Source organism: Macrotis lagotis, chromosome X, assembly GCF_037893015.1.
Source record: "Macrotis lagotis isolate mMagLag1 chromosome X, bilby.v1.9.chrom.fasta, whole genome shotgun sequence".
Classification (NCBI taxonomy): Eukaryota; Metazoa; Chordata; class Mammalia; order Peramelemorphia; family Peramelidae; genus Macrotis; species Macrotis lagotis.
The window spans coordinates 55999993-56013654 of record NC_133666.1 but is presented as its reverse complement, the minus strand read 5'-3'; the positions used below and the strand labels follow the sequence as shown (position 1 = coordinate 56013654).

The 13662-nt window shown below is 40.6% G+C and overlaps 1 protein-coding gene across 1 annotated transcript in view; it reads right to left on the bottom strand.

The window, feature by feature from the left end:
* Positions 1-12861, bottom strand: part of KLHL4 (kelch like family member 4) — a 151819-nt gene extending 138958 nt beyond the window's left edge. Inside the window, exon 1 of the mRNA XM_074206955.1 lies at positions 12419-12861. Within this exon, the coding sequence (XP_074063056.1) occupies positions 12419-12861 (443 nt within the window). The remainder of the gene's footprint in view (positions 1-12418) is intronic.
* Between the last annotated feature and the right edge of the window lie 801 nt (positions 12862-13662).

Below are 13662 nucleotides of genomic sequence, written 5' to 3'. Positions count from 1 at the left end.
CTAAGTGAGAAGAGATGAGTGCCTGAACTGATGCAGTTACAGAGCTGAGGATTGAAGAGCAGCAAGAGATGTTGTGGGGGTAGGAAAGAATTTGGCTCCTAAAGGGCCAGCAATGTGAAGAGAAGAAGAGGCCAGAACAAATGATTCCAACCTTGTTCCAAGCCTGAGAGGCTCAGTGTGTTAAGGGAGTCCTCAGCAGAAATGAAGGAGCTTGAGGCAGGGGAAAGGTGGAGGAAGTCAGTTTTCTACAATATTCAGATGAAGATGTCCAGTAAGAAACTAGAAACAAGATGGGAAATCACCTGCATATAGATAAGTGGCAGAGTAAATAGAATCTATAAAAACAGAATAGAAAGAGAGCCAAGGAGAGATGGTTAGATGGAAAGAATGATTAAGAGCCAGCAAAGGTTACAAAAGGAATAGATAGAAGGAGAATCATATTAATGTAGTGTCACAGAAAACAATAAAGAGGAGGCCCATAGAAAAGTCTAGCATGAGGTTGGGAAGAGTACCATTGGATCTAACACTTTACAAGTCATTAATGACTTTGGAAAGAGCTCTCTAGTAGAGTGGTTCTGTCTACTGAAGACAAATTGGAAAAGCTTGAAGAATGAGTGGGGAAGAAGTGGAGGTAGTAAGTGGAGTCTCCTTGGCTTGTAAGTGATCCTAAGGAATTGGCAGGGTCAAATTCAGGCTCTTTTAGAAGAGAAGAAACCGTACCATTTTTGAAGGTTGAGTAGAAACAGCCAATAGAGAAAATGACTAAAGAGAAAAAAGATGAGTGAAGGATATATACGAAAGGCTCATTTCTTTCTCTGAGGCAGGAGGGAAGAAAGAATAGATGGGTGTGAGATATGAAAAATACCTCACTTTCCCACCTATGGCTATATAGGAGTTACAGGTGAGGAAATTTAGATAGACGTTATTTTACAGGGCACTCAATAGTAATAGATGTTTCTCCCTAATCTAAATATTTTAATAAGACCTTATTGTTTAAACCTCCAAGTACTGCTTTGTTCCAGATAATTGAAGTGTAAGGAACTTTTGGAGTACTTATTTTGTTTCCGTTAGCTTTTTAAACAGGAAGCTATGGAAGGACCTCTGTAAACAAACTCAAATTTCACAATCTGGGTTAGAATGCCAATTTCATCCATTTCAAAGTCTTCTAAATTTAAAATGCTGTTCTTGCATCTTCAGTTATGATGAATTATTAATATTTTTCAAGTCATTCTGAAATGGAAAGCACTATTAATAATCTCATCTCAAACCCCACAAAGTTGATCAAGCCAAAATTTGATTTTTCAGTTGGCTTCACTTAAGTAGATCAGACTGGGAACTAAGTCTAAAATTAAAGGATCTGACAAAATAGTGCTGTCTTAAACCATGGCTTCTGAGAAGGGGCAAACATTATCCCTTGCCACCAATCTCCGAATGACGAAAGTGTCTGAGTTTCTGAATGGCCTATTTAGGCCCTATCTCTGTGAGGATATTTGGTCAAAATTCTCTCTGGAGAAAGACCTCAACAGTTCAAAGATTTTGATATTTACATTTCTGCTCTAGTTCAATAGTTTAGAAAATCTATTTGCTTCCCATTCATGTTAGTTCATGGAGTGGTTAAAAATATCTATTCGTCCTTCAATTAAAAATTGTATCTGGGTTAAGATTTCAACACACTGATATATTCATTCTGACTTGGGGCATCATAGAATAGTAGAAAGTTATGGTTTCAAATCCTGCCTCTGATACATGCTAGATGTGTGCCAAGTCCCTGAATTTCTCTGAATTTCAGTTTTGTCATCTAAAATATGGGGTATTTGTAGTACTTTCCTTCCCGTGTTGTGCAGTCACCTGGACTAATATAGATAAAACAGTTCTCATTTTTTCAAGTGCTTATACTACTTAGTAGTATGATCATGATAATTTGATCCGAGTTCCTCAATGAAAGAAAACCTTAAATTAGGGGCTCCATTTCCACTTACCTAGTGAAAAAATCTTATTTGCGTTGGAACATTCCTTACAGTTTACCACTTGTTCCATAGCCCAAGAACCTGGGATATATGTGATCTTGGGCAAATTTCTTCACTTCTCTGAAACCTCAGTTTTCTTTTTTTTTTTTTTTTTTGTAAAATGGGGGGTTGACCTGGAAGACTTCTGAGGCCCTTTCTAGCTTCATATCAATGATTCATTCTAGGAATACATGGGTCAGTCTGATTGATTTAAATCACAATTGGAAACTTTCAGAGCAAACACAGATAACCTTCAGCTTACCTTCCCAGTCCAAGTGACACTGAAGACACCCCAGAGGGGTCTTAGTTCAAAATATAAACATAAATTTAGTTTTGTCTCCATTTGGATGCATCCAGATTTTGAACTGATTTTCATAAATCAGATTGACACCAATAATATTGATTTGAAAGGTGAACTCTAGAACAATGAGGTTCATAAGAGAAAAGTATTTTAAATGAAGAATTGTATGGGTTTTTTTTTAAAAAAAGGCTTTATTATTCATATCATTATGCCTTTGGAGAATTCTTTTAAAATAGAATATGGAAACTCTTTGAAACTAATTCTTCTAACTAATGACATCTGTTCAATATGTGAAACTAGCATAGAGTCATGCATTCAAAATGTCTTCTTTGATTTCCATGATGGTATCTGGGTCAACACTGATAAACTAAGGAGATATGAAAAGTCTTGAATGTGACTGTCAAAAATTGTGAATAACGCGGACGTAAACTGTAGCCAGTGATCAGACAGTTATACAGATAATTGAGATCTAACCCATCAATTTCATTTCAAATATCCAGATAATGGTTAAAAAATATTTTCAGTATTCTTTGTGCTGTTATCTATATAACTGTGCTCACTTCACATGGAGCAGACATAGTAAATGTACAGGGTTTGTCAGCTCAAGGCATGCTTAAATGAAATTTCTTAATTTTAGACATGACTATTTTTCATTCTACATCCATCCATATATACATATCAGACCAAATAGAAATCTCCTACAAGCTAGAAGGCATATGCATTCAAAGTGATGCACCCCATTCAAAACAAAAGGCAACTAGGTGACACAATGGATAGAGCACCGGCCTTGGAGTTAGAAGGACCTGAGTACAGATCTGGCCTCAGACACTTAATATTTTTCTGTCTGTATGACATTGGGCAAGTCACTTAACCCCCTTCCCCACTGCCTTGCTAATACAAAAAAAAAAAAAAGACAAAATCAGCTACTTTTGGCTGTTTTATATTTTTCTTACCAGTCTCTTCTCTGTTTTGTACTCCCTCGGGGCCATTAACTACATCTACCCCTCTTTGCCCTATTTCCCGATATCTAGCTCTATCTTTCTCATCTGAACCAACCACTACTTTCACTACTAAGCACCTGAAACTTTTTTTTATTCCAGTAGCTTTATTTCTATGCTTTAAAAACCATTGTTTAATTTACAAGAAGGTTTTGGTTTTTTTTGGAGGAGGGGGGTTGCAAGACAGAGCGGTTAAATGACTTGCCAAGGTCACACACAGCTAGGTAATTTTTAAGTGTCTGAGGCCAGATTTGAACTCAGGTACTCCTGACTCCAGGACCGGTGCTCTATCCACTGTGCAATCTAGCTGCCCCAAGAAGTTTTTTTTAATATTATTTGAAATTATGAAATTCAAAATAAATAAATTTTTAAAAGAATTTTTAAATATGCATAAAAACATCATTTGCAGTCAACATTTCATAAGCAGCCTACTATCTGCTGGGCACTGTGTTAAACAGTGAGGATACAAAGAAGTGCTCAGGACAGTCCCTACCTTAGAGAAGTTGTCAGTTTAGAATTGTGGTCATGGTAATAACTCACATTTATATATATCACTTTATTGATGCAAAACCCTTTACAGAGATTATATATTATATATTATTCGATCAAGTCTGCTACTGAAAGTCATGATCCTGAGAACAGCATTTCCTAGTAGAAAGAACACTGGGTTTGAATCAAATGACTTGGTTTTTAAACTTAGCTCTTCAATTATTATAAGCTTGAAGACTCAGTTTTTTCATCTGTAAAGTCAAAGCATTGCATGAGATGATGTCCCAAGTCCCTTTCATCACCAAAATCTTTTCACTCTATGATTCTTTCCACAGCCCTCAGTGTTATAGTGATCTTAGAATAATTGCAGTCAGTGGATAGGAGTTCAGATCCTTTATTACTAGCCCTCTTATTATTCAAAATATTGTGGGACCCAGAAGCACTTAAGCTACCTTGCAACTAAAATTTGAGTTTACAAGCAAACCTAGTTTCACCAGACATTTGCATGAAAATTAAGTTCACATTCTCCCTGCTTCACTTTTATGTTATCAGCAAAGCACTATCTATACCTTAAGAAATAGTACTATCGACTTACAAATCAATCACTAGAGTCATCTTGGCATAGTTCATTGAGTTTTGGACTCATGCCCGTCCCTTGTCAAACATTGTTTGATTGATAGGCCCAGAGAGTTACTGGCCCTTTAAAAGGCTTCTGAATGAATAAGAAACCTTACAGCTGATGCCAGCCCATTGGTCCCACTAACTACAGGCAAAACTGTTTAATGATGAGTTTTACCTTATTCAGCATACTGTTTAATACTGCAGCTAAAATAAAGTCATAGTTATCAAGTCTCTTATTTTCATTCCTCTATTATAACACTAAGTCCTTTATACATACACACACACACATATTTCCTTTGGTTCAGGTTCATCATAAACTTGACAGTCTCAGTTGAATTCAAAGGCTAGTGCAAAAGGCCAGTTGGGCCTCTTGCTTCCAACAAAGAAGTTACTCAATAGTTCACAAAGGATTTATATACTTTTTCCCTCATTTTTTTAAAGAGGCACATCAAGGAATCGTGGAAAGAACATTGAATGTCTTAGGAGTTAGAGATCTAGGCTTGATCCTGCCAATCATTTGCCATGTGATAATAGTCACGCACTTTCACTTTTCTGAACCTCACTTAAATTTACTTATAAAATGCAGAAGGTGCATTGGACCAGATACATTTTATATTCTTTCTTTTTCTCGACCATGAGCTTGACAAACTGCAATAAACCCCAACTTTTCCATATAGGAAGAACAAAAGAAGATTGCCTAGGAGACCATGTTTCTGTTCTGTACAGCTTCATTTTTGTCTATAATAAATAACACAATAGAACCAATACCAGCTTGCTTATCTGTGTCTCCTTCTAAACTTCCTCCTGTTGTCTTGTGTGGATTTCAGTGATGTTCATTTCACTTGGAGGGCATCATTATTTATTAAACTACTGCCCAGCAAGTTTGGAATATCTAACATAATGAGTTAGTAGTCATCAGGATTCTAGTAACAAGAGATTTTGATATCCTTAAGATTTACAAAGGATTTTACCAACTGTATTCCATCTATAAACCCTAATCAAGTACTTCATCTGCAGTAGGATTTCAGACAAAATCATCTGACAAGGGGGAGGTACATTGGGACAGAAGGTTCTTCCCTTTCGCCCTCAAATTACACACATGGGCAGCTCCCTACTCTATCTGATGCTTAGGACCCATCCTGTTAATGGGAAAGAATCTGTCAGAAAGCGGTGAAGGCTAAAAATATAGCCAATACAGTAGGAAATGCACTGGTTTGTTTTGTAAAATGAATAGTTGGTGTTCTCAATCAAAATATAGAATGAGTTTGAAAACAGTTAATTAGAAATTTAATCTGGAAATTCAACTAAGGGGCATAGTTAAGTAAAAGAGATTTTGATGGAGATCCTAATTGGCCTTCCTTAGGAAATCAAGTTTGGAGGATTTTTTAAAATACAGTTTGGGGTTTCTTTGCTACCATGAAGCTAGAGGTGCAATAAACAGGACTTGGCATAGGAATCTTCCTCCCCTTGATACCTCTCAGTTTGCTGGAATATGGAGCCATCCCAAAGTGGACACTGACTCTTATTGTATAAAAGATGAGGACAGAATGAAGAAATATATTTTGGACAAGGAATACAGTTGGGAAATATTTGGCTGCAAATTAATTATTTTCCCTGCCTTAATCTATATATGGAATACCATAAACCATATGTAACTTCCACAAGCTGAGGCATGGGTCACTCTGTCATCCTCTGACTTACAGATAAGTATATGGAAATACATCTTCTGCATAACTGGCCTGGGGCAGCCAGCAGGCAAGTTTGATCCCTCCTCTTTATTTGTTTTTGGTTTGCACCTAGTGGAGTCTCCTTTGTACAAATGTTTCTCTTTCTATGGAATCTAAACAGAACACAAAGAAACTCCCAAGTCCTACTTCTAACTGAACCCAGAGTAGGAGGGCTCAGTGGACAAAGGAAGGGACCCTTCCACTGGCAGCTTGGATCCTAGAGTTCCTGTTCTTTGTCCCCTCAAAGTCTAGAAGTTGGAAGGGTCTTTCTTACATAGCTCATAAACCCCTACTGGTGTGCTCTTCCCTATCATGGGTATGAGACAGACAGTCTTAGTTTTTAGAAAGCAATATTTACTAAGGTGGCACAGTAAGAACAGTGGATGCAACACATTCCCTCTCCCCAAGTCTAGGCCATCCTTTCCCACCAGTATAAACACAGTTCAAGAGAATGGAGACTTAAACTTAGAAAGAACAGGTAGTAAAACAGTAATTCCCAGCTACTGGAAATTCTTTGGCTAGAGTCCTCAGTATGTTTCTCTTTTGTATAAGAAAAGTGTAACCTTTCTTCTGGGAACTCTGTACAACCTTGAATTTGTCTTTACTCATCATATTCAGCCTGTTCCTGGCTTCTAGTTAAGACATTGCTACAATCTGCTTCTTTCCCATCAACAGGAAAATGGAAGTCCAAAGTCCATCAACTCCCCCAGAGCTCACAAGTTCCTAATTTGGGAGGGTGAGGGTGGAGGAGGCTGAGGAGATTTCCTCCCTCCATGGAAGGAATTGCTTGATAAGGGTTTAACTGGAGCTCTCTTTTTTTTCCTCTTTGATTTCACCTAGCTTAATGGTGACATATAGGTTCTAGAGTACATGATCAAGTCCCTAAACCAATCCAGATTTAATAACACAACTATATTCATATCAAGTGATCAATTGAGACCCATGTCATCATCTGAGAAGTATATAGTATCTTATTATTGATTTTAGAAAAAGTGAGGTGATTTGATTGATTTGCTCAATATACTCTCACCCTTACTCAAAAATGATGGATTCTTAGGCAGGAAGGAAACTGAAAAGGAGAATTCAGAGAATATATGGTGGCTTTTGGCCAACCACTCAACCTGGTTATTTGAGAAGCATTGTGTTCTGCGATGATTTTACAAATAATGTGTAATTTTTTTTTTCCAGAGTAGAAATAGCTCTAGCAATTCTCGTAGGTTGATTAGTTTATTTTATGCATAATCAACCCTGAGTGAAATGAATATCTTATTATGGATATGTTAGTTGCCTTTTCAAATTTAAATAGCCCATTCATTTTACCCCATTCTAACAGTGGGGTGGTCTTCAGTTTTTTAGAGACCTACAAATGGAAATATAAAATGGTATTTCCCTGGAGGGGAGGTCAGGGTGTAAGGAATATTCTGAATTTCCAAATATGAGAGTTATAGATTCTTATGCTCTCCCTTTTTGAGATAATTTCCCATATTTTTTCTGAATGCAGGTGCCTGCCAAACTCCATAAGAGAACAATGACTCTGTCACTTAAAACTCAACATAGAATTTTTAAAGGCCTTTGACTGCCATGAATTTTGCCAGTGGGTGCTTCAGTTATCACCATGCAAGTATCAGGTTCAGAGCAATGATGTAGTGCCTTCCTCAAGGTCCTTTCAGGTCTCTCTAGATAAACTAATGCATGGACCAAGATGCAAGGCCTATGTATGGAACAGGAGGAGTTATTCTCTGTTCTTCATCAAATTCTCTCCCCCTATCCCCTAGTCCCAAACTGATTGCTGATGAGGAGACTCTTGTGGCTTATTTCCTTTGTGGGAATAAGAACACCCAGTCTTCTTATGGGCAATGAGATTACAAATATTTTTACAAATATTTTATAATAAACTCATCCTTCCCACCCACCCCCACCCTGCACCAAGGTGAAATATTGCTCCAGAAGATTCCACACTGTGGAAAGGCTTGTGCTGGGACTGAGAGAAGCTAGTGACACATGATTTGGTACTTGGGTGTTTTATAGTTCAGCTTCCTGATCCAGGATCCTCTGTACTATAGTTGTAACTTCAGGGAGACTCTTACTGAGTAATGCATTCCTTTTAGCTCTATTACTTGTTACAAACATATTCGGTAAACAGTTAACCCCCCAAACTCCCCTATAGCTCATTAATTAATCAGTCAACAGCTTAATAAGTCCAGAGGCCAGAGTATCTCTGAATTAGCTGGTTGAACTTGGTGATTAATCAATGAGCTCTCAGGAAGTATTCAGGGTTAGCTCCATATGGAAGAGGATATTTGGCAGAGTTGAGATCTACCTCCTTGGTTTTAATTTCCAGGAGTTAGTGAACAACAGCCCTAACCCCCATTAGCTTTGGACTCCAAACCTCACCACAGAATTCCTTTACACTGTTGAAAGGGCCTCAGAACCTAAGAGCAGCAGTACTTTTCCTGGCCCAGCGTTAGTTTAAGGGCTCTTGGGTGAAATGGGAACCATGGTTCCTGTTTAACATGGTAAGGCTGACCCAGATAATGACAAATTACAGGTGACCCATCTAACTGACCCTTTTTATGCAGCTTTATGCTCCTCTGTGCCAAGAGAATTAGGGCCATGGGATCAGGCCTCATCAGTACTGTTCCCTACTGATAAGTAACTCCAAGGTTCTGATTTAGCTCTGTGCTAGGGAGGGTCTTTTGCAGCGTAGATAATCCACACACACAATGTAAAGGTGTTCGGGGTTATTTTAGGGCAACATATTTTCTCACATTAATATTCTGACATCGACTTGTGACCCTCTAAAACTTTCACACCCTCACTCACACACAGACACACATATATAACGTAATCCTATATGGTGTGCTAAGATTTATCAATGTACTATGCATGATAAATTCTTAACTGGTCTATTTATAGTTTTATGAGAAATAGGATATTATTGAAGTATTTTCCCTGATACTTGGAAGATCATAGATCAGTTTGGGAAATGGAGGCCACTGATTGGGGGAGTGATTTGGCATTGGTGATTCAGTAGGCCAGAGAGAAGCAAAAGAACCAGAAGTTTGAGACCAAGACAACTGGAATAGGAGTGAGTCAGTGTCCCTGATGCCTAGTACACATATTCATATACAGTAGATGTGAAAAATCAGCACATGGCTGTTTTCTAGACACAAATGTTCCAGGCATGATAAGTACAGAGGAGCAGAAAGAAGCTGCATTTTAGATTTTTTTGGTGCCATGATGGTTATTTAAGTGCCTGGTCATGCCTGCTGATTTCACTTGACTGTGATTTTGCTACAGTTTTTTCTCTAGGTCTGTTTCTGTGATATTCTTCAAATAGAGCATGCTAGTCATTCATACTCAGTTCTCACCCATTTAATATTGGAGGAAAGTCTTTAGTATAATGAGATTGTCTTATCTAAAGGAATGTGAAGAAGCATGGCATTGTGAATAGGGTCCTGAGTAAGGTGTTAGGAAGACCTGGGTTCTAATCCTGTCTCAGGTACTTATCAGCTGTATGATTTTATACCAGTCATTTAACCTCTTTCCCCCCCCATTTCCTCTTCTATAAAATGAGAGGAATGGATTTAGTGATGTGACCTCTAATGACCCTTACATCTATAACTCAATGGTCTTTCTTTTTTTTTTTCCTTGCAGGACAATCAGGATTAAGTAACTTGCCTAGGATCATGCAGCTAATTAGTGTCAAGTGTCTGAGTCTGGATTTGAAGTAAGGTTCTCCAGAATACATGCCTATTACTCTATCCACTGTACCACCTAGCTACCTCTCAATGATCTTTCAAGGTCCTATCATTGTTGTTTCGGAAACCCATGCCACCAAAACCTCGATTGATAGAGTTTCCTGTATTTATTTCCTTTTTCAAAGACAACAGTGCTGACTTCCTTTCACAAGGTGTAGCACTGTTAACAACATATTTCTGTACAGAAGGAATTTTTAACCATTTTTATGGCATACTGGTGAGGCCTAGAGACCCCTTCTTAGAGGCCCCTAGGTGGTACAGTAGATAAGATCACTGGATTTGGAGTCAGGAAAATCTTAGATTAAATCTGGTGTCAGATAGTAGTTGTGTGACTGGCAAGTCACTGAAACTTTAGCTGCCTTAATTTCCTCAACTGTAAAATGAGGATGTTGTTTTTTGGATCAAATGAGATTATGTTGGTAAAGCATTCAGCACAGTGTTCAGCTCAATAGTACATCTCCCCTTCTCAGAAGAGCAGTTTGAAATGCATAAAAGAAAATGTCCATGATTACCAAGGAAACTGTTATCTTGAAATAGAGTTATTCAAAAGACATACATCTTCATTTTGAAGGGTCAAGGCCTTCAGATGAAGAACTCTGGCCTATCTCCTGCTATGTTTTCAGAAGGTTAAGTACAGTGCAGAGAATCAGAAAGCACACCATAAAAACTGCTCTGCACGGGGGGAACTCTTGATCCCAGTGCCAGCTCCAGGCCCAGCAGGCCCTTCCATCACCAAGCCAAGGGCTGACAAATCTGTTCAAGAATTTTTATAGAATTTGGTCAGTAGGTGACAGTAGGTAAAGCTTCATGTTCTATGTTATTGAAAGAGACGTGTGAACTTATTTGAAAACAAACATCTTACCAACTTCAGGATTCAGCAGGAGATTTTTTAAATGGTTGTTGGGATTTTCATTTAGGAATAGTATAATGAGCAATCGTTGTATTATGAGTTTGCTATCATACTAACTACTAAAAACCAAACAAACAGATCTGATAGCTATTGTCCTTTGTCCTGGAGAAATAGGGACTGGATCTGTGATTTCAATGAAGTAGGAAACTTGAAGATCCAGAAATTCCCTCTGTCCATGTAGGCCAGTATTTTCTCTGAAACTTCAAAACTTAGTTTCTAAGAGCACTGAGAGGTTAAATGACTTGCCTAGGGTCACTTGCTAGTATGTGACGCCATGGGACTTAAACCTGAATCTTTCTAGCTGAAGGACCAGTTTTGTATTTCAGTAATGGTGATTATTCCAGATGTCTTCACTGGCTTCATATATTTTTGAACACCTCTATGTAAATATTTTATTCACAGATTTGAATTGTCTCACAGAAGCCTTTATTTAGCATGTTTCTCAAGGAAGGTTTTTTTGGTATCATTTCACCTAAGGGGCCTAGAGTTGATTAATCATGAACTTATGTGTTCTTTATGGAGAGTCTATTGTACATAAAGAGAGCACAAATGATGTCAAAGTGTCTGAATTTTTTTTTAAGGGGAGTGGGGTAAAGTGGGAGACTTTGGAGGTCAAGGCAGTCCTTTACCCCCCCTTATTCAAGCATATAGCTCCCCTCCTAAGCAATTTCACATCTAGGACATCACTTGTAATATTTTGCTCAAGCTGTTATATAATTAGGAAATGTCATGAAAATCATTTCTTTGTGTAGAGCACTTTGAGATTTCTTTTGCCAAAATCTTTAGATTGACCTTAGGATGCATTAAAAGAAAAAAATAAACATCTCACATCTTAAAAAGAAAAAGAAAGACGGTTGACTCATGTTTTCTAGCTGGAACTGCCAGGCTATAATTTTCTTCCACATTAACAGCATCTGAGTTCGTGAAAGGTTGAAGCTAAAGTAGAGAAAATCAAGACGTTTTCTAAAGGTAAGCAGTCACACTGACCTCCCTCCGCCCCTTACTTTGCTGTTAAGTTCCAAAATAGCTGTCCTGGCCTGCTTAGCTGTCCAAGAGTGCTGCCCTAAGTAGGGACCATCTCTTTGCTGGCTCTCTAGAGTCAATTTTGTCAAGATTGCCTAGCAGTTCCGAAGGTAAAGACGCCCTGGCACCGAAACAGTCCTTGAGAAGCGAGGCAAAACTTCCCTTTTCAGGTGGGAGGCGCACAGACTTTAATAAGAAGCAGGGGGAAACGAACCAATAAAGACTAAGAAGTCTTTTGTCAAAGTTACCGTAACTTACAAAGTCAGAACCTCCGTCCCACATATCGCCGCAGACACTGAAACCTAAAAGGCAAAAAGAACGAAGCAACGAGCCCACAAAGGACGGAACGAACGATTCTAAAAAAAAGTGAATCCACAACCTGGGTGGGGGGCGGGGGGATAGATCCGAAATGACCTAAATTCGTCAGCATCAGGAAAGCAGATTGTTCTCAAGTTGGGAGTCGAGTTTTTCGGGGGGGGGGGCGCATTAGGGACATCCTGCTGGTCTCTACGCACATTTCTATTGAAACCCCCGGGTGCAAAGGGTGGGAAGTCAAATGCCCCAGCTGGGGGCTTCTCTTACCTTGAGGAAGAGTTATCAGTGTTTTGTTCAGTGATCATCTGCACATCCGGGGGGCTGTCCTGGGTCCCTTCCCTGAGCAGGTTCTCTTCTGGGCCGGCTTTTGGAGTATCCTCATTGACTCGGAAATGTTCGATCAGGTTCTGTTGATGCCACGTTTGGATGGCTCTCTGCTGGGCAGGGGTTGGCCCGGGCACGGGGGCCAAGATGTTCTGGCGGCCCGGACTGGCGGCGCTGCTTTTCTTGAGCCCGCCGCCGCCGCCGCTGCCCCTGTCCCGCGAGTGGCTCTTCAGGCGGCTCTGGCCCGACGTCCCCCGGTGTTCATATCCTTCCTGCTGGAGGCAGCCTCCGGGCCCGGGGGTGCCGGCCGAAGGGTGACTGAACCACCTCCAGCGGAGCCGAAGGATCTGCTTCACGTCAAACTCCTTCTTGCCCGACACTGACATCTTGGCGGGGGGTGGGGGTGGGGGGTGGGGGTGGGGGTGGGGTAGGGGGTGGACGAAGAGGGAGGGAACGTGTGTGTGTGGGGGGAGACCGGAGCCGGCTCTCCCTCCCGGGAAGGAAATGGAGCCTTTGTTATCTCTCTTTTCTCTGCCTCTTCGGAACAAGCTACGAAAGCCCAAGTGTCTGGAGCAAGCGCCTTCCTTTCGCTCCTTTCCTCCTCCCCCCCCCTTCCCTCCCCCCTCCTACTACCCCCCCAGCCCGCCTCTGGTGCTCAGCAGCATCCACTTGGAGCTGAAGCCAGGCGGCGGCTGCGGCTGTGGCTGTGGCTGCCTCTGCCTGTGCCGCCGCTGCCGCTGCCGCCACTGCTGCCTCTGCTGCTGCTAAGTGTGGAGGTGGGAACCCATACCGACAGGATGATGAGGTCAGACCTTAAACAAGTAAATCGGCTTAGCACAGGAAAGCAGCCGCCGCGACACACACGCCCGCTGGCAGTTTTGCACACTCGCAGCCCTCCAGGCTGTCCCACCTCGCTAACACACAGCAGAGCACCGTCTCACACGATCCTAGGGGAAACAGCTGCAGGGCAACTTCGGAGACTGAGTCGTCCGTGAGAACGGGGGATGAGGGGTGGAGGGGCACCAAACTAGCTGCCTACTCCTCCAGATCCCCAATTAACGAATAGGTCTCCTACCTGACAGATTTATGAATGAAAAGAGAATATAAGATAATCTTCATCACCGACCCAGAGGACAAGGGGGCTAGGAGGAGCTAGATGGGCCTTGGTCATGTCAACACCACCTCCC